General features: G+C 44.7%; 1 protein-coding gene and 1 long non-coding RNA gene across 2 annotated transcripts; both read right to left on the bottom strand.

Annotated features, from left to right (window-relative positions):
- Nucleotides 1–882: 882 nt before the first annotated feature.
- LOC103641440 (oligopeptide transporter 5-like) lies at nt 883–3,713 on the bottom strand. Its single transcript, NM_001346987.1, has 2 exons — nt 3,396–3,713; nt 883–3,315 (listed from the first exon to the last, which is right to left on the bottom strand). The coding sequence occupies exons 1-2, from the start codon at nt 3,484–3,486 to the stop codon at nt 1,127–1,129; spliced, it is 2,280 nt and encodes a 759-aa protein (NP_001333916.1). The 5' UTR covers nt 3,487–3,713; the 3' UTR covers nt 883–1,126.
- Nucleotides 3,714–18,307: 14,594 nt separating this feature from the next.
- On the bottom strand, nt 18,308–19,140 carry LOC111347721 (uncharacterized). The gene has a single exon (NR_151729.1). It is a non-coding gene; the product is annotated as an uncharacterized lncRNA (long non-coding RNA).
- Between the last annotated feature and the right edge of the window lie 5,222 nt (nt 19,141–24,362).

Here is a 24,362-nt window from a genome sequence, read left to right as displayed (position 1 = left end):
TACCTATTGTTGATCAAGCAGTTTCCTCACTTACAAAGAGATTTGAACAGTATCAAGGCTATCAGAAAAATTTTGGATTCTTATTTAATTCTAAAGTATTGCAATCATTAGATAATGAGAGCCTACATTCTTCTTGTGATAATCTAAAGACTGCCCTAAACAAAGAGGGACAATGTGATATTGATGCTAAAGAATTGTATGCGGAGTTGAAGTTTCTTCAGAATTTCATTCCAAAAGAAAAGATGGGGCCTATGGAAATTCTAAATTTTTTAAAGCTACATGATTCTTTTCCTAATGCAAGTATTGCTTACAGAGTTCTATTGACCATTCTTAGGACTGTTGCTTCAGCAGAACGAAGTTTTTCTAAACTGAAACTATTGAAGTCCTGCTTACGTTCTACAATGACACAACAAAGACTTACTGATTTAGCCACAGTAGCACTTGAGAGTGAATTGTTGGATAAGATTGAATATGATCATATTGTTGAGGAATTTATTTCAAGGAACACAAGGAGAATGAAGTTGTTCATGTAAAATTTATGTAACCAAGAGTTTAATAGGTATGCTTTTCATAAAATTCATTTCTATGTTGTATTATAATATTTATATTATTATACTGTTAGTTTTTAGTGATTTTGTAAAAAAAAGGCCTCAATTCGATAATTTTGTACAAGGCCTCACTTTTTTCCGGTACGGCCCTGACCTTGAGAATCCATTGTCACGCTGCTGCCAAAAACCAGCACCAGTCGGTTACAAATCTAGTCGATATGTTGTCCTATGCGGCTATGCCTGGTTCATCGAGCTCCAGTTGCTGATTCATATGTACTGAAAGCTGACACCTTTTATGATTTGTGCGGTTTGAACAGAAGTTAAGTTCAACCAAGTTTGACCGTTATTCATGCATATTCAGGAAACGTTTGTCTTTTGTACAATTGCTTCTGGAGTAGGGCATGCATGCCAACTGTCTGAGCAAAGGCGCATTTGATTTTAGCATGCCTTCGCAATCATTGTTCCGAGTTTTGTTTCAGTGATATAATGATATTTTTCTGTCTGATGAGATGAGATTAGCTATACTACTATTACTACTGCTTCCGGTATAGAATACCCTGGGTGGTGCCTGAGTGTGTCTAGTGAACGGGGCAGCCGGGCGCACGGACTCCCGGCGCCGTGGGGCATCTGGCCAGCGCGCAGTGGTCGTCGACCTGCAGCCCCCACCAGTCGATGCCATTGACGCCCCTGGACTGCAGCACGGCATAGGAGAGGATGCCCATGAAGGCGACGCCGGCGTCGAGGCCTGCGGAGAGCACGTAGTTGTGCCGCGCCCACCAGGCCTTGTACCGCCGGTAGACGACGTAGTTGAACGCGAGTCCGACGGCGCCCCACATGAGGTAGTTAACGGAGCGCGCCGGCGGCATCATCCCCGTGGCGCCCAGCAGCACAGGCATGTTGACGAGGCGGAGCCACGGCGCCCATGCGCTGTCCGGGAACGCGCGCGCCAGCGCCCAGAAGGGCACGGGCGCCAGCGCGCCGGCGAGGAAGAAGTAGTTCATCTTGGCGTAGAGCCCGAGGCGGCCGAACATGCGCAGCGGGCCGACGACGCCCCAGATGATGGACGCGTTGAAGAAGACGTCGTCGCCTGGGCACGTCCAGGGGCTCCCCTCCGGCAGCCTCGCCGGGTCGCAGATGCCCGGCACGCTCTCCAGCAGCCACCACGACGTGGCGAAGTAGACCGACGACGCCAGCACGGTGCCGACGAGCTGGACGGCGAACATGGAGCGCGGCGGGATCTTCATGTAGTGGCCCAGCTTGAAGTCCTGCAGGAACATGATGGCCTGCGACATGCTGATGTAGCCGTACGTCTTGAACGCCACGTTGGCTAGCGGCCGCCCCGGGTAGAGGTAACCGATGATGAGCTCCGTGACGACGTTGAGCCCCGGCTGCTGGTTGGTGGTGGCGGTGATGATGCCGATGGGGAGCGTGAAGAAGAAGGCGAGGCCGGCGGCCAGGAGGACGCCCCAGTAGGGGAGCTGGAGCTGGCGGCCGAAGCCCTCGCAGGTGAAGAGCGAGAGGCCGAGCACGAGCAGCAGCAGCACCTGGAACCACCACTGCGGCACGGCGGCGTAGTTCCTCCTCATCAGCCGGGCGTGCACGTCGCCGCCGGCGGCACGCACCGTCGCCCTGGTCTGCTCCCATATGGACCTGCCGTGGTAGAGCGCGACGTGGGACAGCGTGGCCGCCAGCGTCGCGAAGCTGAGCCCGTAGCTGAAGGCGAAGAAGATGCTGAGGTGGATCTGGCCGGCGCCGTCGTAGCCGGCCTGGCTGAACTGGAACGTGCCGGCGCCCAGCACCCTGTTCACGTCGTACCGGCTGCCGTTGGCCATGAACACGTGGGAGGAGATGATGGGGAAGCGCCTGGCGCCGTACGCGTCGCTCCAGTAGGCGAAGGGGACGATGACGTAGACGATGAGGAAGAAGCCCGCCATGATGTTGGCGATGGCGAACGCCGGCGTCGACAGCGGCGTGCCGAGGAACCCGGCCACGGTGGCCCAGTCCAGGCCGAAGGCGCCGACGCCGAGGCCGTACACGCCGGACCCGATCTGCTGCGCCGTGACGGAGCGCCTCCAGACGAGGCACGCCACCGAGACGGTGGAGATGGTCGGGAACAGGTAGTTGGGCACAATGTAGTAGGCGAAGCTGGTGGCGAGGACGGTGAGGAAGAACTGCAGCCTGGTGGTGCCTCCCCTGGGCCTCCTGGTCTCCCTCTCGTGCAGCGCCCGGAAGAGGGAGACCTGCACCAGGTTGGCCGGCCACCACATGTAGGGGGAGTCGACGAGGAACTTCCTGAAGAGGCCGGCCCAGCCGTACCCCATGAGCTGCGTGGTCTGGGTGAGCAGCATGGCGGCCAGCGGGTGGATCTCCCGGTGGTAGAAGGCCTTGACGATGGTGATGATGCCGACGGCGTAGACGGAGTTGGAGCCGGTGTTGGCGAAGATGGTGATGAGGACGTGCTCCTTGAGGTTGAAGGGCCCCGGGTTGAGGGAGAAGGAGCGGCCCATGACCCGGACGGCCTTGGTGGGGAGGCACGCCGCCATGAGCTTGCCGAGAGGCAGCACCACGATCTGCACCGACAGCGAGGAGATGTACAGCGGGTTCTGGCGGTAGCCGAAGAACTGGTTGGAGAAGGCCAGCAGCGCGCAGGAGAGGAGCCCCAGGAACCATGTCCGGAACGTGAGCGCGGGCAATGCCGGGTCGTCGGTGATCGGCACCGTCAGCCGGACCTCCTCGATGGGGCAGTCGTCTACTTCCTCTTCTTTCTCTGCAGTCAGCCAGCAAAAGAAAGCAAAATTAAAAAGAAGTTCCTGTCAAGAAGAGAGAGAGGAAAGAGCAAGCTCTCGCCTGTTCTTGCACTCCCGCCATTGGTGCCTGGCCTGGAGCTGGCATTCAGGCGGTTGAGCTCCACTTGCTGCTGAGGCTCCACCGGCTCCATTCTGAGACAGCTTGCCAACCTCTCACCTAAGATTTGGGGGTCCTTATAAGCAAACAAAAGCAAGCAGGCTTTTCTGTAGAGGGGCCAGGGCCGGGGCGCCCCCACACAGCAACCAATAAGATGGACAGGCCAATTAGGGGCCGTGTTGATTGGTAGCTAGCTAGTAGCTCCTGCAAAGCCACAAGTGACAGGTTAAGAAAGCGCCATCGTCGTCTTCATCCTGTGACCTCTCTTATGTTTGCAAGCAAGAGCGTGAGTGAGTGAAATGAAGAAGGGACATGCATGGTCCCGGGCGGCCTTGCACTGCTGCATCGTATGTAGGAGCATTTACAAAAGGCAGTTCAAAGCTGTGAAGAAGGGACAGCTCGAGCTCGGGTATTTATGATGTCATGAGGATCGCCGGTACTGACAAAAAGGCACTGGGTGGGGGCAAGGCAACTGTAAAAGCACTGCTGGTACTGTCTAGCTAAGCTGCTACTAGTAGTCAGTATAATACAGTTAGTACAATACATCCTTAAAAGTATAGCAACTGCTCCTACTATAGAATAGTAATAGCTAGCAAGTGGTCTGACGTACTTTTTTTTAATGACAGATCTGAGACGCTTATGCCGTCAATGTGTATATATATATATATATATATATATATATATATATATATATATATATATATATATATATATATATATATATATATATATATATATATATATATATATATATATATATATATATATATATACTGTTTAAAATCTGAAACTGGTTGCAGAAATTTTATGTGGTGGCTAAACCAGTAACCACCAAAAATACTGTGCTTGTGATAGGCAAAATGCTGTCCTTGGAGCGCGCGGGTTTTCTCACGTTTGGTTCTGGTGCCATGCCTAGAAAACTACTGTCAAGCAGCAGCACAGCTCTGAGAGGTAGCTGATGGAGCCGTGAGAGTCAGGGGACGTTTGGTTTAAGAAATCACCCCATCTAAAATCTAAAATAAGATGGTGTATCATGGGTATATTTCTCAAATTTGCTGGGATAGCCATATTTACCATATTAGTACTAACTAACTATAGAGAATGTGGTGGTAATAGATCCAACCCATTTCATTCCATAAATCAAATAAAAAAGTAAGAAGAAGATGATGGACTAGTTTATTCTTCAAACCAAACACTCTATTAATTAGCTTGCAATGCCACTTGTCATAACCAACCAGAGCACATACTGTGTGATTGGTTACCGGGACGACGTAAAGGGCCTGTTTCGCGCTAGACTGGACCGATGAGAACACAGCTCTCCTACGTTTCTGCTCGTGCCACTAGTAGAAAAGAGCTCAAAGCCTGCGGCACCCATAAATTATCACTGGCGGTTTCAGTTATCACGCGCCAGTAAAAAAAACAAGGTGGACCCGACTTAGGAACCGCCAGTGGAAACCTATTTCCACTGGCGGTTATCTTAACACAACCGCCAGTGGAAATAGGGTCTTTACACTGGCGGTTCTGTTACACCAACCGCCAGTGGAAATAGGTTTCCACTGGCGGTTGGTGTAACAGAACCGCCAGTGTAAAGACCCTATTTCCACTGGCGGTTGTGTTAAGATAACCGCCAGTGGAAATAGGTTTCCACTGGCGGTTTTTCAAACCAACCGCCAGTGAACTGTCTGTTATAAATACCCATCTTCCCCGCGACAGTGAACTGTATGCTCGCAGCCAGCTTCCATTGGAGGCGATTTTGGAGGTCCAGATTTCACAAAAATATAAGGGGGGAGGTTTTGGTCTTCATTTCTTGGAAGAAGGTGGATAAGAAAGGTTGGTTTATGTTTCTTTGTCAATTTTTGTTCATTCTTGCTCAATTTTAGCCACATTTTGGATCTAGGGTTTCACATGTGAGAGAGAAGAGTATAGATTGGTAATTTTCTCTATTTTCTCAAATGAGGTTGCATAAGATGGTTAGTTTTTGTCTATTCCCTCTCTTTTTCATGTTTAGTTGCTTAATGAATGGTGAATGTGTTGTATGGAAGATTAGTTTAATTATGTTTCAATTGTTAGTTATTGTTTATTTTTTGCTCAATTTTAACTACATTTTGAAACTAGGCTTTCACCATATGTTAAAGATAGGTTTGGGTATTAATTTTTTTTTGTTTATTAGTTGCTAGGAAAGTTTGGCTTATGTTTCTTTTGCCAAATTTTGTTTATTTTTCCTCCATTTTAGCCACATTTTTGGATATAGGGTTTCACCATGTGTTTTATGTTACTTTTTTACAGGTGGTGATGGAGAGGACATCCTGGATGTATAACTTATCAAGGCTAGATCCATCATACATATCCGAGGTCCATAGGTTTATTGATGTCGCTACGAACCATGCTTGGAGAATAAAGACAAAACACATATATTGTCCATGCATGGACTGCAAAAATGCTGATGTATTCAATGACACAGAACAAATCATATCTCATCTGGTATGCCGAGGATTTATGAAGGATTACACAATTTGGACAAAGCATGGAGAGGGTAGCTCTTCGCCTTATACGACTGGAAACCCTGAGAACATCGACGACAGATTTCAGTTCGTTCACGAGACACACCAACCTCTTCCACAGAGCGAACATGTAGTGCAAAATGTTACTGATCATGGTTACGCTGGAGGAAATGAACATGATAGACCTCATGTTCTGCCAAGTGTTATGGATGAGGAAGATGCAGAGTTGCTAGAGGCAATGTTGCGTCGTCATACAGATCAATCGATGTTCTTAATGAAAGGTATGGAGTCCCTAAAGAAGGCAGCAGAAGAGCCTTTGTACGACGAGTCTAAGGGTTGTACCAAAGAGTTCACGACGCTCCGGTCTGTGCTAAAGCTGTTGATGTTAAAAGCTAAATATGGTGTGTCTGATGCTGGCTTCGATGCGTTCTTGAGTATTATCGCAGACATGCTTCCAAAGGAGAACAATGTGCCTGCTAACACGTACTATGCAAAGAAACTAATCAGTCCGCTCACTATGGGTGTGGAGAAGATCCACGCGTGTAGAAATCACTGTATCCTTTATCGAGGTGATGATTATAAAGACTTGGAGAGCTGTCCAAAGTGCGGTGCAAGTAGGTACAAGACGAATAAAGACTATCGAGAGGACGAAGAGTGTGTTGCATCCGTGTCTAAAGGGAAGAAGCGAAAGAAAGCCCAAAAAAAGACTTCAAAATCCACGAGCAAAGAAAAAGAAGAAGTAGACTATTATGCGCTCAAAAAGATTCCTGCTTTGGTGATGTGGTACCTCCCCGTCGTCGATCGATTGAGGTGTTTGTTCGCTAATCCTGAGGATGCCAGACTTATGAGCTGGCATGCTTCTGATGAGCACAAAAACGATGGGAAGCTTCGACATCCAGCCGATGGGAAGCAGTGGCAAGATTTCAATGACAACCACCGAGACTTTGCCGATGAACCGAGAAATGTTAGGTTCGCACTGAGTACTGATGGAATGAACCCATTTGCTGAGAGGAGCAGCAAGCATAGCACATGGCCGGTGATCCTCACCATATACAACCTTCCTCCATGGTTGATGCAGAAACGGAAGTACATTTTGCTAACCATCCTTATTTCTGGACCTACACAACCTGGAGTTGACATGGATGTATTTTTGGAGCCCTTAATGGAGGATATGAAAATATTGTGGGAAACGGGTGTTCAAATGTTGGATGAGTATCGTAAAGGTTCATTCACGCTGAGAGCAATTCTTTTTGTTACGATCAACGATTACCCTGCTCTCTTCACATTATCAGGCCAGTTTAAGGGAAAGGTTGGTTGCACAGTATGCATTGATGGAACTGCTTACGTATCCCTTGCTGCATCTAGGAAGATAGTTTACATGAGGCACAGACGCTTTTTATTGGAAGGACACAGGTACCGCATGCGAAAGATGGATAAGTACTTCGACAATAATGGTGAACTACATTCTACTGCTCCATCGGGTAACAATAGAGGTCATAGAGTTTTTGAAATAGTCAGGAATATCAAGTTTGTTTTTGGGAAGAAGACAAAAGACGGAAAAACAAGGAAGGATGTCAAACCAGCTTCGGGGGCTATATTCAAGAAGAAGTCTATTTTCTTCGAGTACTTGCCTTACTGGAAAGAGTTAGATGTGCGGCATGCGATCGATGGTATGCACGTTCAGAAGAACGTGTTTGAAAGCATAATGGGCACCTTGCTAGACATAAAGGGCAAAACAAAAGAAGGGCTCAATTCACGCATGGACTTGGTAGATTTAGGCATAAAAAAGGAACTACATCCCGTTCTTCAAGAAAATGGGAAGTACCATCTCCCAGCAGCAAGCTACAATCTCAATGTAGATGAGAAACATGCGATGTGTGTTTGGCTCAAGAATTTGAAAGTCCCATCCGGATTCTGCTCTAGCATACGGAGTATTGTGTCAATGAAAGACCTGACAATCACCAACTACAACTCACATGATTGCCATGTCATGCTGACTACATTCCTACCTATTGCCATCAGGGCTATAAATCCTTTGTTTTTAAAGATGGCAATCACACGGTTGTGCTACTTTTTCAACAGGATTTCACAAAAGGTAATTGGCCGTGATGAGTTGGCATCTCTTTAGGAATTCGCAGTGGAGACAATATCACAGTTTGAGATGTGTTTCCCTCCATCGTTCTTTGATATTATGGTGCACCTTGTGGTGCACTTGGTGCCACAAATAGAGGCATTGGGTCCTATGTACTTGCATGAAATGTGGACGTATGAACGTTTCATGTCAATACTGAATGGCTATGTATCAACCCGTGCTCGTCCCGAGGCATCCATGATAGAGGGGTACTGTACCGAAGAGGCCATTGAGTCCGGAGCTCCATTCTGCAATAGTATCCTAAAAGACCAGGTTGCAATAGGTCTGCCTCCGTCACGACACGAGGGTAGACTGTATGGAAGCGGGAGGATGGGACGGAAATCTTTCATCCCACCGGATTACGATATAGTACTTGAGGCACATCAGAGCATCCTACATCAGCTAACAATAATGGAGCCATTTATCCAACAACACATCAATGAGCTTCGCGAGCAAAATCCTGGGCATACGGATGATTGGGTAATGAAGCAACATAAGCAGCGGTTCAACACATGGCTAATGGTGAAGGACATTCCACGTGGAGAAACAATAGAAGAACAAACCATCAAGGGCTTGGCATCTGGACCATCACGCCAGGTCACAACATGGCAAACCTATGACATTAGTGGATTCACATTTTGTACCAAGTCCAAGGACAAAAAGAGCATGTCACAAAACAGTGGTGTTCGATGCGAAGCCATAGATGATGAAACTGGTGAGATTATTACATATTTTGGCTTTATTGAGGACATATGGGAACTAGACTATGGTACATTTCAGATCTCGGTTTTCCGATGTCAATGGGTTGAAGACAAACATGTCACGGTAGACAACTATGGGGTCAGAGTTCTTGATCTAAGTAAGGTAGGTTACAAAGATGACCCATGGATCCTTGCTAATCGTGCTGCACAGGTCTTCTATGCTGAACATATCATTTCTAACAATGAGAAGAAAAGCACCGACAAACCGAAGCATGTAGTTTTTCCTGGAAAACAACAAGCTATAGGAGTTGATGGTGTATCTGATTTAGAGGATTTTAACCAGTTCAATGACATGTCTCTTTTCATAGACCATCCAACCAAGATAAGGAACGTTGAGCGAAGCATCCCACGCAATTCGATGCCCTGGGTACGCCACGATGGACAAGGCAGAACAATAGCTCCCTAGATTATATAGTTGTCATGTAATTGATTATTGTTAGGACATGTCATGTAATTGATTATTGTTAGCGACAAACCGAAGCATGTAATTTTACACGACTTTCTAGAGAGGAGAGAGAGAGGATAGAGAGAGAGGAGAGAGAGAGGATAGAGAGAGAGGAGAGAGAGGAGAGAGAGAGGAGAGAGAGAGGAGAGAGAGAGGAGAGAGAGAGGATAGAGAGGAGAGAGAGGATAGAGAGAGAGAGGAGAGAGAGGAGAGAGAGAGGAGAGAGAGAGGAGAGAGAGGAGAGAGAGAGGAGAGAGAGAGGAGAGAGAGAGGAGAGAGAGAGAGGATAGAGAGGATAGAGAGAGAGAGGATAGAGAGGAGAGAGAGAGGATAGAGAGGAGAGAGAGAGGATAGAGAGGAGAGAGGATAGAGAGGAGAGAGAGGAGAGAGAGAGGAGAGAGAGGAGAGAGAGAGGAGAGAGAGAGGAGAGAGAGAGGATAGAGAGGATAGAGAGAGAGAGGATAGAGAGGAGAGAGAGAGGATAGAGAGAGGAGAGAGAGAGGATAGAGAGAGGATAGAGAGAGGATAGAGGAGAGAGAGGAGAGAGAGAGGGAGAGGGGAGAGAGAGGGAAGAGAGAGGAGGGAGAGGGAAGAGAGAGGAGAGAGAGGAGAGAGAGGGGAGAGAGAGAGAAGTAATATATAAATATATATATTATGTATACTAAATATATATATTTATATATTTAATATGTACAAAAATTTATATACTTAATGTATGAATATACAATAAAAAATAATATACTAAAAACATTTCTACTGGCGGTTGACAATGAAAACCGCCAGTAGAAATGATTTCTACTGGCGGTTGTCATAGAGAACCGCCAGTAGAAATGGCCTCCACAGTCTGTGGATGGTATTTCTACTGGCGGTTCTCTATGACAACCGCCAGTAGAAATGATTTCTACTGGCGGTTTTCATTGTCAACCGCCAGTAGAAATATCTCCTATATAAAGGAGCGCGCGCGGGGCCGAAAAATTCGCTAAGTCTCTGGCGCCCTGTCTTTCCATCTTCCCGCCGTCAGGCTGCCGAATTTTCGCCCCGGCGATCTTCCTCCGTGCGCCGCCGTCGTCCACGCCGTCGTCCACGCCGTCGTCCCCGCGCCGTAGGTGAGTTCTTCTCTCTCTCTCTCTCCCTTTCTTCGTTCGCTCGGGCTCGGTCTAGGAGTGAGAGGGAAGAGAGAGGAGGGCGCGCGCCGCCGCCGCCGCCGCGCGCACGGGCGCACGCCGCCGCCGCGCGCACGCGGGCGCCGCCGCCGTCTCTGCATAGAGTGAGAGAGAGGAGGGGCGCGCCGCCGCCGCCGAGAGGGAGGAAGAGAGAGGAAGGAGAGGGAGAGGGAAGAGAGAGGAGGGGCGCGCCGCCGCCGCCGAGAGGGAGGAAGAGAGAGGAAGGAGAGGGAGAGGGAAGAGAGAGGAGGGAGAGGGAGAGAGATAGAGGGAGGGAGAGGAGGGTGAGAGAGAGAGAGGAGGGAGAGGAGAGAGATAGAGAGAGGGAGAGAGATAGAGGGAGAGGAGAGAGATAGAGGGAGGGAGAGGAGGGTGAGAGAGAGAGAGGAGGGAGAGGAGAGAGATAGAGAGAGGGAGAGAGATAGAGGGAGGGAGAGGAGGGTGAGAGAGAGAGAGGAGGGAGAGGAGAGAGATAGAGAGAGGGAGAGAGATAGAGGGAGAGGAGATAGATAGAGGGAGGGAGAGGAGGGAGAGGAGAGAGATAGTTAGAGGAGGGAGAGGAGAGAGAGGAGGGAGACATATGTGTGTTCATATGTGTTCAATATATATATGTGTTCATATGTGTTCAAATGTATGTGTTCAATATATATGTGTGTTCATATGTGTTCAAATGTATGTGTTCAATATATATATGTGTGTTCATATGTGTTCAAATGTATGTTCAATATATACATTGTAATTTTATCCGTCACAACTCGATAATATACATATCCGATCCGATCCGAATTCGATCTGAACTCGATAATTTCCGTACGACTCTCCCTCTCTCCCTCTCTATACGTCCTATGCGACTCTCCCTCTCTCCCTCTCCTCGTCCTATACGACTCTCCCTCTCTCCTTCTCTATACGTAACTCGATAATATCCATACGATTCTCCCTCTCTCCCTCTTTATACGTCCTATGCGACTCTCTCCCCGTCCTACACGATACTATACGACTATACGATACGTCCTATACGATACGTCCTATGCGACTCTCTCCCTCTTTAGGGTTAAGGGTTCGGGTTTTGGGTTAAGGGTTAGGGTTAGGGTTAGGGTTAGGGTTAAGGGTTCGGGTTTTGGGTTAAGGGTTCGGGTTTTGGGTTAGGGTTAGGGTTCGGGTTAAGGGTTCGGGTTTTGGGTTAGGGTTAGGGTTAAGGGTTTTGGGTTAGGGTTAAGGGTTATAGTTAGGGTTAAGGGTTATAGTTAGGGTTAGAGTTTAGGGTTAAGGGTTCGGGTTAATATGCTTACGTTAATATGTGTTAATATGTATTTAATTATTGCTTATGTATTTGTATATATATAGCTCAATGAGTTCTCCGATCAAGGACCAAGATTTAGTGCCCGAGCAAATGGACAAGAGTGTTGCTAAAGAAAAATCCAGCAGTGAAGGATATGAATCGCCTAGCGACCCTTTTCCTACCACTAGCATAGATAGGGCCGCTCTCCGTGAGTTGCAACGTGACCCTACTTATGATCCACGAGAAGCTGAGGTAAAAGTACGCATCTTTAGCTTCGTATGTGTACCCTACTGATTTCACATGCATGATCTCTTGTGCATTTTATTACATGAATAGGAGGTCATGTCTGAATTTCGTGCGATACTCGAAGAAGCCGTGGCACGAAACGAAGACGTACCGGAGCCGACCCAAGACGCACCGGAACAGACCAAGACAACAACCGAGACGTCAAGGAAAAGGAAGCAGAGCGATCGAAAAAGAGGTGACAGGGGGCTGAACAAGTTTCCCGACAAAACATACAAAATCTCAGACGTGAGCCCGAAAGGTCAGCCCCTTGCTCCAGAAGAGGCACTACCTAAGTTCCGGAATGCACTTGGGTTTTTAGTTAGAGATAATCTTGACATAACAATACGACAGTGGAGAGATGTGTCAGATGATGTCAAGAATCAAATATGGAATAAGCTATTAATGAGGTTCGTTCTGCCTCGGGGTTCAGAAGAACTCGTGAAGGAATACACGATGAAGCAGCTTGCGATAAATTTCCGAAACTGGAGGTCTGAGATGAACACAAAGTTTGCAAAGAAAGGTCTGGACCCGACCAAAAAATATAAAATCTCAGCAGGTCAGTGGGCAGTATTTTTAGAGCAGAGGAGCAGCCCTGATTTCATATCTATAAGTGAGGCAAATTCTGAACTATCAAAGAAGAACAAGTACCGCCACCACCTAGGCACAGGTGGTTACAAGCGTCAGGTTCCTAAATGGAGACAAGAAGACGCCGAGAAGAAGGCCGCAGGGTTGCCGACGCTGTCCGAGCAACTTGGTGAAAGGGCGGCAAATTGGCTCCGTGCTAGAAAACCAAGGGAAACCGAGACCGGTGTATCTTTTGATGATCCCATTGTCGAAGAAGCGGCAAAAAACATATATACAATGGCAGCTAAGCAGAGCGAAGGAACTTTTAAGCCACAAAGGGAAAGAGACATCCTAACGGCTGGTCTCGGTAACCCTGAGCATCCTGGCCGTGTACGAGGAATCTCGTCTAAGGAAGGATGGAAGGAAGGATTCGGACAACAGTGGGAAGGTCTGTACAGGAAACGTGATCGATACAAGCAAGAGATGGCAGATTATTTTAAGTTGGAGGCCAAGAAAGAGTTCAAAGCCATGATGTCTCAAATGCTATCGAATCCTCCTCCAGAATTGATGCAACAGTTGGCGAGTGCGATGTCTGTTCAACAGATGACCACTCCACAGCTACAAATAATTCCAGCAGCTCAACCGCCGGCTTCCACAGATTGTACGACATTACCAAGCTCTGTTGCTTCAACGGGAAATAAGGACCGTTATCCAGTTGATGACATCACAAGGCCTGTGGCGTGCACACTGGTTATAAGATATGGTATTAACAATAAACGTACAAAGATGGTAGCCACAGGCCTTGCGATCCCAGGACGCAAGTACCATGGAAACGATATTCCAGATGATTATTGCAAAGTAGAAGTGACGACGATCGTCCAAGGATACGAGGACGACATGCTAGACATCCCTGGGCCCGAAGATATCGAGAAACTTGGACAAGCTATTAAGAATTTTATCCTTTGGCCTCGAAGGGATGTCGAATTGCTTGATTTGTCGAATTCGTCGCAGGCGTCGCAGGCCCAACCGTCTCCGCCTTCTCAAATTGCTGTTCCTATTGTACATCCATCCTCACCTCTTCAAACTTCACATGCTGCTCCTCATCCTTTTTCTGACCCACCGTCTCCGCCACAAGCATCACCATTCAGGGCTCCACCACCTTCTCCTCCCCATCCTCTTGGTGACCCACTGTCTACGCCACCATCAAGGGATCCACCTTCTCCACAGCCATCAAACGATCCACGGCCATCAAAGAAATCTAAACTTCCTATACCAAAATTGGTGTCCCCGTATCAGAAAAAGAAGAGTAAAGCTACTACTGCTGGCACAGTTAGGTTTTTGAAAGGGATTGGACGGAGCCTCACGTCACAAACTGTTGATTTGGCCGAGCACGAGGAGTCTGCAAAAAAGGCTGAGGCAACGGCCGCAAAGATAAAGAAGCCAACTAAGGCAGATTACAAAAACGTGCCTAAAAAATATGTGCCGGGAAGACCTCTGCTACCTCTTGACAAACTAAGAAAGGTCCCGGCTGGTGTTAAAAGGTTGCATGACTGGTACATGCGGGCATCATCGGTTGGCATCGACACAATCAGTGTGCATATACCAGACCATGCTTTTATTGGTTCGAACCAAAAGGCCGTTGTTACATTCGAGGACATGTGGTTAATGATGAACCTTCAGAGACTCGACGTGCAACTTGTAACGATGTTTGCATTGTAAGTGTCGCTCATACTTCCACATATGTGTGTTATTATTAGTGAGCTGTATAAAATTTCAATATCTGACATGCACGTGTGACTTGCAGAATGCAACATGATCAGCAGGAGATTCTTTACGGTACCAAGCCCAATGCTAGTGCCAGTAAAAGGGTTGGGTATCTCAACCCAATACTTATATCCGAGGAAAGCCACACTTTTAGAATCGGGAAAGACAACGATGAAATAAGGGGAAAGACAGACGAAGAAGTTGAGAAGCGTATAAAGGAAATGAAGAAGGATTTTGAAGCTCGATACGCCACATACATAGGACATGCAATGCTTCAATTTCAAGACAGGGAAGCCATAATGGCCCCGTACAACTTTAAGTAAGTGTGATTTTGCATAAATAAAATTAATAATTTCAATACACATGCATCACAAATTTGATTCGTACAGGGACCACTGGATATGCTTCCTCATTTATCCTAAGGTTGGAAAGGTGCTGGTGCTCGACTCCTTGAACTTCGACCCTTCGACATATGCAACATTCCTCAGCATCTTAGAGCTGTAAGCCTTTTCTATGCATGCATACTTTTATCGATTAAAATTTGAGAATAACATGGTGATTCTATTTGAGATCACAGTGCTTATAGATTCTATAAGATGAAAGGTGGAAAGTACGACCTGTCGAAAAAACTCGTGCCACTAGACATCCATCATCACTGGCCGGTAAGTATGTGATTTTATGAATACATATCATACACAATGTTGCAACTAAATAACCAATCTCCCGTTATGTAGTGCCACAAGCAACCACAAGGATCGGTCCTATGTGGATTCTATGCGTGCGAGTTCATGAGAGTGAACGGACGATACATCACGAACCCTGACAAGGTATTATTAGTAATAGTTAAGTATGTATTTATGTCATTAAAGATGCAAATGTGTTATTATTGAGTATAAATAGATAATGTTTATAAAATTCCTTTACAGCAATTTCAACGAGGAAACCCGGAGAACTTGACCGAAGCTGCATTGTATGGCATAGTCGAGGACCTCTGCACATTCATATTGAAAGAGGTCATTCCCGCAGAAGGAAAATATCACGATGCTTCCGGGACATTAGCTTTGCCAGAGTTCAGAATACTAACAGAAATTAGTAGATTATCTCTTAGCCGAGATAGTTATTAGAGCTTAGGTGAAAACTTATGATGTATAGAATGCATGAAGCATATATGGTTGTAAACAGAATACTTTGATGTATATAAATGTATGATAGAATATAATTTCATGTTGCTTTCAATATCAATATAGATATATATATATATGTTTGTGTGTGTGTAAATAAATATATATATAATTCAGTATTGTTTGAAATTTTGAAAAAAGGCGGGAAAACTTCCACTGGCGGTTTTATAAAGAAAACCGCCAGTGAAAAGTGCATTTCCACTGGCGGTTCGTTAAGAAAACCGCCAGTGAAAATGCATTTCCACTGGCGGTTTTCTTTATTCAGCCGCCAGTGGAAATGCACTTTTCACTGGCGGTTCGTTAAGAAAACCGCCAGTGAAAATGAACTTTTCACTGGCGGTTCCAAAATAACCGCCAGTGGAAATGCTGATTTCCACTGACCCCTAGCACTGGCGGTACTGAAAAACGCCAGTAAAAATATGTTTAGAACCGCCACTATAGAGCTTCTGTGTACTAGTGTGCAGACGAGCGAGCAAAAAAAGCTCTATACTGCATGCGCGGGTGCAAGCAATCGCCGTACACCACAACCATCCAAACACGAGCTCAGTGCGGTCAACGCGACGCCGTGGGTCTGGACGCCACCGACCAATCAACCAATCATGTGGATAGTGAAGCCACATGGCTGTCTCTCTCTGACAAAGCGAAGCGACATTGCACATATGTATATGGATCGAGATGGAAGCGATCGATGACTAATCTCCAACCATCGGTAATTAGCGTCTCACATATGTATATGGTGTCATCAATCTTGTGAAAAAAGTTGCCTTCCACTACGGCGGCAGTAGTACGTGCGCTTGCATTGGCAAATCTGGATAGATTTCGAATCCAAGTAATTTTTTAACACCAATATGATCCTAGCTAGATATATCATGGAGCGCCAATAATTATAGTTTATTTGTTTTCTTGGGAAGGCGACACTAACGTTTGACGGCATGCAGGAAATATATATACGGCCACTTCATTGAGTGTGCTTGCATTGACTGAAGAATCAACATCTATCAATATCGTCCCCCACCCCCAAGAGAGAGGCCTACAAAGAACCATATGGTTTTTCTTTATTGTAATCATCATCAAGAAGATAATTAAGTAGAAATAGGCACCTAGATTTATGCTAAGATCGATGGGACTTGAACCTAAGTAGTTGGGTGACAGACATCACCTCCCATCAAACCAGTTAAGCTAGGCTCACTTTCTAAACTGTCCCTGCTGTTCTGTCTCTCATGGTCGTGGCAATGCACATGTAAATTGCGAGAAGCGTGTGTGCTTTGCGGCGACTTATGCTGGCTCGGTCTCTAGTAGAGATGTACGTTCGCAGAGATAAAACATGGCTCAAGCTAATGTTTTGTGTCCTTCAACTTTTTAAAGTTGTTATTTTTGAGTGCGGATTCAGGTTTTACGGTTGGACTTGAGTGAGCTTAAAATGGTCCACGTCACAAAAAAAAAATTGACTGGTGGATTGAAACTCTACAGAATAGACCGAATGATCTTCAGAGCACTATTATATTGCAGGGATCGTGATGTACACTGTGTGGATTATTTGGAAGGAAAGAATTTTGTTAAGGCAAATAACTGTCATCTGTTTATGTAACTTCTTTTCTGTAAGACTGCAACTCTCTTCCCTCTTAAACGAATTAGCAGCGCTCCTGCTTTAAGTTCGAAAAGAAAAGAAAAAAAGTTGATGGATCCATGTGGCCATTAATTTTCAGAGTGCATGCATCGTCCAAATGAAAATGAAGAAAAAAGAAACCAAGAATCCATGGTGCATTGTTTTCTATTGTGAACAGGACGAGAGTCAATCTAAATTGCTGGATACTGACAAAGACTCTCTCTCAGTCTCTCTCTTATATCACCGCCGGTGCAATCAGTTCAGACTGACCCAGATATCATGGGCAACGCAGCCAATAATATAGGAGGACATGCAACCTTATCAAGATCCAAGAATCATCGTCCGACACGCGCGTGCATTTGCCGGAGCCCAGAGCCATAGAGAGCGACAGGCACTGCAAAAAAAAAAAAAAAACATCGAGAAAATGAAATATATATATCCATTTGAATCTACCAAAACTTTTTCATTCGCAGAAAAATCTGGGAACAACATGGACATTGATGCATACGCAGGAAAAATCTGCCGTGGCTTCCAATATTATATCTTCTTTCATGGCTGACCGGAGCACTGAACCAAGGATGGAGAGTCTGCTGGAAGAAACAAGACGATGGGATGGGAGGCAAGGCAAGGCAATGTTGCGGGGCGCAGAGAGAAGGACCGCCACCGGCAAATCATTTCGACGCTGTCGTCATCGTCGGCGTCGTTTTGATCGATCATATCAACAACGAATCTGAGATCTCTCGCATATTTTGGTTCTTCTTCTTCTTCTTTTTTAGCCAATCGCATGCTATTTAATTCTGTAAATCTGAATTTCTCTCTGGCCAATCTAAAATGGATGGGATAAACTACTCTGGTCCTTACAAATAAGACCTGCTCGTGGGTGACGTCCTCCGGTAAGAAAACAGAAACCAAAAGAGCGACATACATTTGTTGGGAAAAAAATGTCCAGTAAGAATTTTAATTTTGTGCTTCATTGCGCTTTCGAGGTTGTTTGGTTTTACTGACTGGAATAACTAATGTGTTTGTACATATATCGTTGATAAACACGCTGGCTAGCCCAAGACTGACCGTATTATTAATAATAATAAGTATGAAAATCACTTAGCTTACAATTGGCTGCAAAGTTGGGTAAGGGACGACATGCACGCATCACTATCACGTCCTAGTAATGGATACATGTCAGATAGGCGATCGAGAGAGAGGTGGGTGGTCCAGCGAGCCATCACATGCTTGCTCTGTATATACGTAGTAATATGGGACATCCATGTGTATGGCATTGGTTGCTTGTTTTGTTTCTTGGCGGCAATGAGGCATGTGGCACGCGGCCTACGTTGCAGCGCGGCAAAAGGCAAACTGCTGGATACAAGAACAAGAACTGTAAAATAACACAATGCTCTGTCTGTTCAAATAAAATAAACCGAGAAAATGGTGTCATCGTCACCACAGAATTAAAGCGCGTTGCATATATTGGGTATATCACATTATTATATTACATGCATGAAGAAAAATTAAACAACCGAGAGAGAGAGACAGATATGAAGAAAAGTAAAGAAGAAAAAAGAAACAACAACAATTAGCTAGGCGGCAAGCACATTCCATGCGTTTGCCGCACGCATTTCATGCACATATTTAAATATCATCCGGGGCACAGCATATATACTATTAGTTATTCCAGATAATCAAATGAGACATGATCTTTTTTATTTGCTAGATAGATCATGACAAGAACTGCGTTGTGCGCGGCTAGTCGGATGAGCTGCTGCTGGAGGGCGCCTCCGACGACGAGTCCGGAGATGAGGCGGAGTCGGGACCAGGAGCGGGCGCGTCAGCCGCCGCCTCAGGCGCGTCGGCGGACGCCATGGACCTGCCCTCCACGACATCCACGCGCGCAGCCCCCGCAAACGGCGCCACCGCGACGGCGGCCAGGAGGAGCACCACGAGGAACACGCACGCGCGGGCCATTATTGTGATGATGCTTTTGCTTTTTTGTGTGTGGGGGGGCTTCGTTGCGACTGCGATGACGAGACACAGGGGCAGGGCATGGTGTTTATAGGCAACACCATATGGCTATTTTTAGGAGAGGCTATTGCCTTGAGGCGCGCCAATCTCCTTGTGTCGTGTGGTTGTGCACGAGTCTCGCTACTATACACAGTCAAACAGGTGATCTACTGCCAATAGTTTATCACGCCTAATCTTAGTCAAGCTAGACAAACCATAAAAAATGTGGCTAACAAATTGAAAACCACACTTTGTACTAAAAAAATATTGTCATGCCTTTTTTACTCTATGACGTGTATGTGGAGCCCAGAAAAATCATGTGTACAGTTTATACACCAATTAAACACTTACTAATTCTTTCCTAAGTTCCTCTATTATTAATCTTGGTCACCCAATGCTATTTTCCTACAACGTTAGAGTTGTTGCTTATAACTTTCCCTACATAAATTTATAGCCAAACACGGTTCCATGAAGGTAATATAAACAAACTAGATTATGTTCATTGGCTGACTTATATAAGCTTTATGCTACCATTTGTTCTGATTTACTACATGACCAATACCCTTTTTCTAAAGCCCTCCGTAGAGAAATTAGCACCATTCTTCATTGTTTCTGCTGGTGGGCTGTGGTGTTCAAGAGGACAATACTACCAACCCCTTGACTTCAAAGTTCAAAGCTTGGGATGACATGTGTCGGGGTCTGGGGATAGTGAGAGCACGTGGAGGAGATGAATACGTGGTCATGCAAAAATGACTTAAAAGAACATAAACTTGGTCTATAAATGAAGTTAGTATAAACTAAAACCAAGTTTGAGTCAAGAAGGAGAGAGAGAGAGAGAGGATCCCCTCACTTGATGCTCTCTCAAAATGTGCATTAAGCTTGGAGCAATATCACATGTGAAGTTAAGCACTTAGGAAGATAGAAATCACAATAAAGTAAATGAGACAAGATACACAACGATTTTTATCCCGTGGTTCGGTCAAACGTAATATGCTTGCCTACTCCACATTGTGGCGTCCTAAAGGATGAGAGTTGCACTCAAACTCTCTCAAGTGATCCAAAGATCAAATGGAGTACCAGTGTTCTTACTTATATCAAGTATTCCTGTTTTCGAGGAATCTCCACAACTTAGAGCCTCTCACAGCCTTACAAAGTGATCAAAATCAAAACATAGAGTAAGGGAGGGAGAAAGAATACACACACAAGAGCAAATCACAGCAACATACACAAGAAATGCAAAGACAAGAGCGCAAGTACAAGATAACACAAGAACAACACAAAACTAGCGCTCGAATCTATCTCAAATCACTAGAATGTGAGGTTGAGAAGTTTCAGAGTGTTGGCATGCTCTTAAGGTGCTTGGGTTTCTGGTTGGAGGCGCCTAGGGGTCCCTTTTATAACTCCTAGGGGCCAAGGAGTTGTTGGAATCTTCATATGTAAGTTGGAAAATTACCCTGTCTACGGGCACACTGGACCGGGTCCTTTGGCCCGCAGTCCGAGATCCTGATTGGGAACTTTCCATAGCTGACGTGCACCAGACCGTCCTGTGACGTTAGCTTGCCGATGGTCGTCGGGGAGCCATTTGAGGTAGCTGTTGTAGAGGCGGTCCGGTGCACTGGACCATTATTGTTCACGGTCCAGTGATTTTTAGAGAAAAATCCTAAGAGTGCATTGTTCATCCGGGTGGCACGAACCCAGCCTGGTGCGTCACCGAACCGGTCCAATGCCCTCCAGACTAGACCAAGTTAGGCTCTTTTTCCTCCGACTTCTTTTGGCTTTTTTAGGGGTTCCCTACGACTTAGACAAACATAGTTAGCTCATAAAACAATTGATTAAGTGTAGGAACCATACCTTTTTCACATGGTTTCTTCGGGATTTGCAATAAGCCCAAAACTAAGTCCAAAAGTCACTTTTATTTCACAAAAGAGTTAGTAGCCAAACCAAGGTGCAAGAAACATAGTATAAGGTGTGTGCAACTTATTCAAATACTTAAATCTCATGTTTGTATAGTTTTACCCAAAGTTGCACTTTTGGCCTTTATTTCCACTCAATTGGACTTTGTTGCCTTCAATTTGCTTTTGCTAGGATCTGTGCTCATGCTCATATTTAAGTAGTTAGTCCAATGTGGCGTGTTGAACACTTAATCACCAAAACAGGTAGAAATGGCTCTATGGCACATTTCCCTTTCAATCTCCCTATTTTTGGTGATTTATGCCAACCCACGTAAAGTAACTCACAACTGACTAACTTAAACAAATATGAGACAAAATTGGCAAATTGAAGTCCAAACTAAAACAAATTGAATATTCATAGGATTTGACATATTTGGATCATTTAGCCACCACTTGTTTTGAAGTTTGCAATCAAACTCAATTTTCTAACTTCTAAGTTCAAAACTCTTGGTTTTGCAAAACAAATCACTTTAAAACATTTGTTTTGATCAAACTCCAAAAAACTCCCCCTTTCTTTCATAAGATAACCATTCCAACACAAGAGAGCAGTTTTTGCAATAAGAGTCTGCCTCTTATTTGCTATCAAGAGGGTTTTGATAAAAAAGACAAATTAAAAGCTCAAAACTTTTTTAAAAAACTCTAAGTGATGGGTGATCTAGTTGCTTTGGCTTTAATTCCCCCTCCCTTGGCATTAAGCACCAAAACAAAGAAATTAGTGGCCTTAACCTCATTGTCTCACCAAAAAACGAATTAAAACCAAAAGGCAATGAAAATCCAAGGCAATTTGGAAACAAGTTCATCGATACCGTTAATGCAGTTTAAGCTTCTTCCTTTGTCCAAATCCACCTTTTCCCTTTCAATCCTCATTTGAGACTACATAAACTCAACTAAACCAAAACATTAGTCTCAAAGGGTCAAGTTGTAGCATATCCCCCCTTAACATATGCATCATTGCACAAGGACTTGCAAGGTCTGAGGATGACATTCTACAAGTTCCGTGAATCTAAGACATTGGTCGCAAAGGTACATAAAGAATGCATGCTATAGATTAATCCAAGTTGCGTGAATCTAAGACATTGAACTCACTAAGAAACTCACAAAACCTCCCCTCATCTAAAGGATTGGTGAAGATATCAGCTATCACACCCGGGTTTTAGGGTCCAAAACCTGGGCGCAAAATTATCACCAAGTGTGCTGGGACCAAGTCTCACACATATGATGAATAGTGGTACAGAAACGAATGTCACATCTTTACCATATAATAGGAGTTATGTACAAAATAAATAAATAATTACATCATAAGGAGACAACGATCCAACAACCCAAAGTTGACTGGGAGACGACGACCTAGACCACTCACGAACTCATCACAGCATCCTCCATGCGCCTCATCCTGCGGTACCTGTTCTTGACCTGTGTGGGGGGTGTGAGACAGCAAGAGTGAGCTCACATACGTTTATCGCTCAACAAGTTGTGGGGAATAATGTGCATGGACTCGCCAAAGGTGGAAACTCACGTGAAGTGTAAGTCTTACCAAAGAGGATGGTTAGAGCTGAGAATTGCTTTTAAAGTTGGTCAAAATTTTGTTAGTAGTTACTAAGTACAAGTAAATACCAACCCAATTAAGTAGTAGAACAAAAGTGATAACAACACTTGTGATGCAATGCATATGACAAATTGAATTTAGTTCCATAAATTAATCATGTGAGGGTCCGAGCTGCTCATGACCGTGAGCACGGTTGATTTACCAGTTTTACAAGTGCAAAGGTTGCACATCTTTATCCACAAGTCATGTTACCCATCTGCCACGGGGTTGTACGGGCCCCATACACCTCTACCAAGGAAGCGAGGCAGGGTTCCACTAGCTTTAGAAAACCCGCTACAGTTTCTAGGAAGCTCCAATGCAGGGACCCATCGCCTGACCGCCATCGCAGCAAAATGAACCCAAGGGCCTCCCTACACTGACCACTCCCCTACTGCCCTTACCCCTTTCGGGTAAAGTAGTCCTCCACTAGCTTTCCTAATTAGTCAGCCAAGGGCGTCCCATACCACCCTTGTGGTAGCTCTGTTTTCCCGGGTGGTCGCTCCATGTTCTAATTAACATAATGATCTTAACATGAACAGTAAATAACAACTGATAATAAAAGTATAATCATAAATAATGTGTATCTCTATACCCAAATCCAGATAAAGCAATAGCAGGTACTACCCAAAAATTCAGTGGTAAACAAGGTATAAAGATAGTAAAACTAGGGTAACCTATTTGGTCCCATCAAAATTAACCTATGCAGATCATTATGATTAATCAGAACATGACTGAGTAAAAAAAGTGATCAAGGGCACAACTTGCCTAGGACTTGAGATTCTAGGTACCAGGATGATCTTCAGATTCTTGTGACCTCACTCCTAATCGTAGCAATACAAACAAACAGGGTATAGGCAAAATTAACATCACACCAAACATAAGAACAAACTGCATAATAATAATCTACGCGTCGCTACGAGATTGTGGGATCGAGAACGGCTAAAATTGGAGTTACGGTCATCAAGTTATGATGTGATTAAATGATTAAAACTAGGTTTTATGTTTATTTTATAAATCAAGAGAAAAGATAACCTAAAGTAGTAATTAATTAAACTTTAATCTAAATTATAAATTGACCATAGATCATATTTTAGTAGATTATAATGATAGGCAGATTAAGAAGACTAACCAACATAAGTTAAATAGAGATCTAATTATAAAAGAATGAGACATGGTACAACAAATGTTGTTATTGCATAGTAAATACTCATATGAAGCTAACGCGACTTGAACATACCAAATCGGAATTAAAACGAGGAAGTTATGGATTTCCAAAGTTTTAAGTGTTGGATAAAAGAAATTATGGTGCATAATTTTACTTTATGTTTCATAATAATATATGGTTACTATCTGATAAACAACATTATTATTAATTTAATGCAACTGGAATGAATTAATTTAGAGTTAAAATGAATTTTCTATTAATTAAATAAGTTTCTGGATTTATTTTTATATTTAAAATCATTTTCTACCCTTGATTTATACCAAACTGAGCTCCAATATATTTTCTGAAGAAGCTAGGGGCGTTAACACAAAAAGTCCGCAGACTCAGAGTTCACTGTCGTGGACTGCGGGTTTATTAATAAAAAGGGAAGGGACTCTTAAGCAAAACTTCCACGACAAAGGGGTTTCGGTGATTCTAAGGGCCTGTTTGGTTCAGCTTTTTTCTGAATAGCTTTTCTGAAAAGCTGGCTG

The sequence above is a fragment of the Zea mays genome, chromosome 1 (genome assembly GCF_902167145.1).
Source record: "Zea mays cultivar B73 chromosome 1, Zm-B73-REFERENCE-NAM-5.0, whole genome shotgun sequence".
NCBI lineage: Eukaryota > Viridiplantae > Streptophyta > Magnoliopsida > Poales > Poaceae > Zea > Zea mays.
Note: the sequence above shows the minus strand (reverse complement) of the source record. Positions and strands in the feature narration are given on the sequence as shown.

Coding starts and splice junctions, on each gene's coding strand:
- LOC103641440 (NM_001346987.1), bottom strand. CDS start 3,486: ATGGAGCCGGTGGAGCCTCAGCAGCAAGTGGAGCTCAACCGCCTGAAT. Junction 3,316..3,395: donor TGGCGGGAGTGCAAGAACAG/GCGAGAGCTTGC, acceptor GGCTGACTGCAG/AGAAAGAAGAGGAAGTAGAC.